Source organism: Taudactylus pleione, unplaced genomic scaffold (genome assembly GCF_031769625.1).
Source record: "Taudactylus pleione unplaced genomic scaffold, aTauple2 ptg000116l, whole genome shotgun sequence".
Lineage (NCBI taxonomy): Eukaryota > Metazoa > Chordata > Amphibia > Anura > Myobatrachidae > Taudactylus > Taudactylus pleione.
In genome coordinates, this window is record NW_028284518.1 from 353158 (window position 1) to 359157 (window position 6000).

A 6000-nucleotide genomic window follows, 5' to 3' on the forward strand; every position below is an offset into this window, starting at 1 on the left:
CATATGATAATACTGCATCAGCCAATCAGCTCCCAACTAAATTGGGAGACGATTGGCTGGAGCACCATTTATCATGCGTGCTCACTCGTTACTTGATAAATGAGGCCCTTAAAATGTATGATGCAGTACAAATGATACATGTCTCTACCAGTTGTAGTAACTACAAAATCTTGAATGAAATGGTGTGAAAGAAATAAAAAATGAGGATCCATTTAGGTTCATGCTAATATATTTGTACATATATTCAATATATTTGTACACCGAAATATAACAAAGAGACCTGGCCACTGAGAAGCAAAGTCAAGAAGCTCTATCAGCTTGTGTATGGGCGCCTCAAAGCACATGTATTTGTTTTGTACTCAATTTTGACACATTCCAATGAACTTTTCACACATTCATTTTTCTTCCCTTTAAAAGCAAGAAATCCTCAAAAATGCATAACCAAAATATACTCTAAATGAGTTGGTCAAGTTTTCTTATGTTTTTCGATATAAAAAGATTAATTTCATCAGATGAAAACAGGACAAAAGCACAGGATAAGAAAAAACAAAGTTACTGCACCAGTGTATTTGTGAAGTTGAATGTGATGACATTCAACAATCCAAAAGATTTTCACACAGCAGAAAAGCATTTAAAAAAAGAAAAAACCCCAATGGTGAGAAAAGACCCTTAGGGTGAAGCAAGATGAAAAATAGAGTGTTCTACAGCATGTTTACTGACATACTTAGTGGGAAGCACAGATCTCCTGCCAGAGAGCGAGCGCAGCGGCTAAACTGCACACGTGACAGGAGAACCATAGTTCCCACTGACTGCATTGTGTAGTACTGCTGAATGAAAAGCTTGTCTGCCATCACCCTGATAACTGACTTAGGGGGTGAGAGAAGAGTACATTGACACTGTCTCTTTACAAATTCAGTCAAGTTACATTGTTTATGGCCATTTGAGTCATAATTTTGGCTGGCGAGTCCTTATATATAACCTTCCAACAAAATCATTCTTTCAAAAGTGTAGTGTGTTTGTAATGCTTATATTTCTTTCAGCAGTATGATGAAGAAAAGCCATGTTAGGTTGTAGAACAAAATTCTCTTGTGGTTAACGTAACTGCACTTTACTACATATATTAAGCAAAATGGTTATAGACCAACGGTCTGGAATAAATTAATTCCAATATCTTGGTGCTTTACTAGTAGGAAGCATTAGAACTGCAGTATGCCCCTAGAAAAAAATAATGCCCATGAAAGCTGTGCTTATACTAAGGCGCAGTTAATCCATAGCCATTTGTAAACTTTAGGGATGATATTAATGCTAATTTACAGGCCCGCAGGCGACCAGACTCCTATGGAGATTTACTGTGTATGCACTAGCTTTTCAGCTAACACATGCAAACTACAGACGTCAAGTTACAGGGCATACATGCGTGGCCCTATGGGCTTAAGGAGAGCAGTTTTTCTCATCAGCAATACTCTGATTCCAGATGGGGAAAACACATCATTGGAGGTAAGTTTGCAAAAAAGAAAACCTCTCCTGTGAGTGACAATTTGAAACATTCAGCATCATCACAATCTACAGTATATTGCTGCCACATGCAGTGATACAGAATGTGTTTGGCACAAAAAAACAACTTTCACTCCTGTTACATCGAGAGAGAGAGATTTTGTAATTTTAAGCACAATGCCGAATCTATTCTATATAACATTTCACACTTGTCACTGTCCTTTGCCTTCTCAGCTTTATTAAACAGTCTAGCAGTGCTCCCCACAATGATTACACAAGGAAGGTGGAAGCTATGAGTGGTTAGGTTATACCCCTTTCAGACAGAGAACCCTTTTTCTGTGTGAAAGGGTCAAACCGGGTTGAAATTCTCTGGACTTTGACCCTGGTCATTACCAGGGTTATTCCTGGGTAGCCTCCTGTGAGGCATGACCTGGGTCATGCCTAAAAGGAGCTGATTGGTTGGCGCTTGGAGACGACATCACCCACTGATACCCCTTTCAGATCGAAATGTCAGGTCGCACACGTAATTTTGTTCACGCGTCCATCCCAGGTGCAACCTGGCTGAGACCCCTTTCAGACTGTCGGCCCGACTCTGCTTATTTTCGGGTCAATGATGTCAGAGCCATCACGTGCCAGGGCAGCACTTGGAGATGAGATCATCTCCAAACGCCGGTTCTTCCTATGCTATGAACGGGACCAGGGTAGTATCGACCCGGGTTACCCATTCACACTGCATCGCAAACGCCGGGTTGAACCAGTGTTCAACCCTGCTCATCACCAGGTGTAAAGCTATTTTAAACCGTCAATGTTGTGCCAATATGGACACTTACTGATCTGCAGAGTTGTATATGAGCTGCACCAATGTACATAAAAAAAGTACAATAATGATTTACCATTCTGGCCTTATTGCATGTTTTAAATAGACTGTAAACATAGCTCTTACATTTACAGTATATAGAACATGCACACTAGTATTATTATAAGCAATATTCACAGACTACTACACACTACAAATATGTCAAACAAAACATTATGCTCAGACATTTTGACATTGATCATTCTTGTTTTGCTTCATGTATTTATACTGTGTGCACTTTATACGGGATGCAGTTACATAGCAAATACAACTCTCCCACACCTGTGAGCAGCAAGGCAGTGACAGAGAGGAACATTGCTAGCATCATGCTTCCTAGAGCAGACATTACAGCGCTGGAAAGTCTGTGACGTAACCTGCAAGAGCGCTTCACCCCCCTCTTACAGTGCCCATAGGGCAAGACCAGTCCGTCCCGCCTCTGCAATGACATGCCAGCTTACAGCTAACACGTCCTCCTCTGCCCTGCCAGACATAACGTGTGACGTCAGAATGCCATGGAGGCATGAAGGTTTTTCAGAACTGGACAGGGTGTTGTGACGTCACAGCTAGAGAAGCCGTCACTGCCCTGGCCGGCTGCGTCCTGTATTATAGCGTATCCTGGGCGGCTAGTCCGGCGCAACCTGTGGCTCACCTCCGGCTACAGAGAGGAGATAAGGGGGGTGGAGAAGGGGCACGGCCGGGGAGCAGACAGCAGCCATGCTTATGACTGAGAAGTGGGAGGGAAGGGGCTGGTTTATGGGCCACGGTCTGCTCAGTGCAGCTATCCACAGTAAGTATATACCTCCTGGCCCCCCCTTCTCGTACAAACACCACCCCGTCACCATTTGGGGGAGCTGAGATGTTGCCAGGCAGAATCTCTGCGACACGATTCCTTGTAGGGTGGCACGGGTGTAAGGAGGAATACAGGGAGGGAGGGAGGGGGTGCACAGGGGGTATTTTGTGCAAGTTTATGTTTTCTATATCCCATTGATACAGTGACTAGCACCATCACACGGCGTTATCACCCTCACAGACCAAACAAAGCGTGCCCTGGCCACAGCATCCTCTATGGGAAGTTACCATGGAACAATTACATTTTATCTATCTGCAATGCGTATTGTTTCTAGAGCGATAAAACCATGCAATAATGTATCCCCAGATGTAACGTTACACGGGGACATGTATGTGACTAGTATGCGGCGTGTACCTCTCTCCCACACGCCATCGGCCGGGTCACCAGCACCCCTTACCGGGTGACATTACAGCAAAACAAAAGAAAGCCCGAGCAGTCGCCAGCCCCTGATTACTATGCAGCCGAGTGTAACCCGATGCCTGGCTGCCAGCGATCCCGGCAATGAGATCCCTGACAGAGATAAAGGGCACATACTGGCTTCATGATCATCGCACGGTGGATGTGGCCGTGTAAGTGAGCACCCATCCGCTGCGGTGATCTCTCTCCCCCCGGCCTCCCGTGCTCTATAGCCGTGTCATCTGAGGTCAGCAGCAGCACGTACACTCCGCTGCACTCCTTGGTATGCGGGTCCCAGGGTGGGAGATAGAGGGTATGCGGCACTCTCCGTCAGGGAAGGGTTAAAGCCCCGTCCGGGGAGGGAGGGGGGATGCAGCCGGCCAGCAGGGAAGGGAACAGCCTTGGCATTTAAAGGTCCGCTTGGAGAGGCGCCACGGCCACGCACAACAATAACACGGGGGAGCGATCACTACTCACATATCTCTTCTGGATGATGTTCCTCTTGGGCCTTTCCTTGCTCATCATGATATCCAGACAGGGTCAGCAGCTGCCTCATGTATTACACCCCGGCACAGAGACAGGAGATCCCCACCACAATATCCTGATCCTGCTGGTTTAGTGGCGGCGGATAATCCCGATTTTCTGTGTATTCTCTGCTCTGCCTCGGTCACCAGATTCACCTTGAGAGAAATCCTTTGTGGGGAGAGGAGAGGCGGCCGGTGCGTGCACAAATAATCACTTTAATAAAATAATCATAGCGGGAAGATTTCTGTATTCGCCTGAAGTAGATAGAAAGGAACACGACGCCCTGTGCTTCTCTTATTGTGTTAGTATTCACAGTCTCCAATGCAAATGGAGCATGGTTGTGGCTTGTGATCAGCAGCTACATCTTGCACAGTAATGTCACCTGGGAAGTGAGGGTAGGACCGCGCCGTGCACATGGACAGACTGTGCATAAATAATAATAATAACATAAAAAAAAACCAGTAAATGATGGAAGTCACGTTTAGGCTGCAACAGAGTGCACTCCAGCAGCAGCAGCAGCAGCGTCGAGGTCTGCGCTGTGTGTTTGTCGCTCCGGATCGTTTTTTTTCCTCGGCCTCCTACAGCCAATAGCAGGGACGGCAGGGTGGTGTCTAGTTCCCATGCAGAGAAAGGGGCTCTGATGCCGCCGTGACGTCAGCGCAGCGTCACGTGACCGAGGGGCGGGGCTGATGCTGGAAGCTCCTTTATTATTATTATGCAGGAGGAGGCAGCAGCAGTTCTAGAGTCTATGTCACTGAAATCTAGCTCCCCTGTGACTGCATCCGCATAGCCTACACACGGAGCACTGGCAGAGGCCGCTACTCTTGTGCTGTTATCATAGCCCTTAGGCGCTGCACCGCCACCACCAAGGTGTGGGGGATATATGAGCTGCTGTCGTGCGTTGTGTTGTTATGGTACGAGGCCTCCTGCCCCGCACGTTGTTGTGGGGTGTCCCGCGCTGCTGGGAGTTGTAGTTTTAAATCTATACGTGTTCGTGTGAGACGGTGAGGGACTACGTTTCCCAGCATGCATCTGGCCGCACAGGCACGTGACACCGCTACATGAATTTAATTGGCTATGGGAGGACGGGCCTCTGGCTGGGTATGTAGTACCGGTGGCTCAGTCGGTCGCGGACCCGGAGGTCCGAGGTAGATCATGCAGCTCTTGTAACGGGTACGGTCGCGGCCAACGTGTGTGTCTGCGTAGCTGTGACCAGATCTGCGTTACAATATTGATACCACGTGATCGCTATAAGCACCTTAATGCTGGGCAGTCAGTGCGCCCTGTGGCTTGTGCACACCATAGCTCTGCCTGTCTCGCCTATAGCAATGAGACCCGGCCGCATCCATCATATATACATATACACGCACGTTAGCAGCAGCAGCCAATCAGGCGCTGCCGCTCACACTGCGCAGAGCAGGACTCAGGGAAACAGCTGCGTTGCTATTGCTGAGTGTGCGCAGAACCATGCTAGGCTGTAAGTGGGCGCTTTCGGTACGGTAGTGATGTCTGCACGGTAAACGGGCTCAGTTCCCGGGGATGCTGCGGCTGTTATCGTCCGGGTCAGTAGATAATAAGACTGCGTTGTCAGCAGCGTGTGCTAGTCACATAGATGAGGGGGCTGTCACAGCCAGAGGACATGTGAGGGCATCGCTGCATCATGTGTCTGGCATGTACGTGTCTCCTGCGCAGTGCATGAGGAGCCATCTCAGGACAGATTCACTGAGGTAGTATGAGGTCAGGCTGTATGTAACCTGAGCACAGCACACTCAGTGCCTGCTTATTATTACTATTCAACTATCTGCTTTCCTAGAATCTGCAGCACTTATTGACCCGGGTACAGGAGGTCACCCACGGAGACTGCAATAATCTTCAGTTC

At 47.8% G+C, this 6000-nt stretch overlaps 1 protein-coding gene across 1 annotated transcript in view; it reads right to left on the reverse strand.

Moving 5' to 3' along the window:
• JARID2 (jumonji and AT-rich interaction domain containing 2) overlaps positions 1-4731 on the reverse strand; it is a 205152-nt gene extending 200421 nt beyond the window's left edge. The window contains exon 1 of the mRNA XM_088471638.1: positions 4074-4731. Coding sequence (XP_088327764.1) covers positions 4074-4121 — 48 coding nt within the window. The 5' untranslated portion in view covers positions 4122-4731. The remainder of the gene's footprint in view (positions 1-4073) is intronic.
• Positions 4732-6000: the final 1269 nt, after the last annotated feature.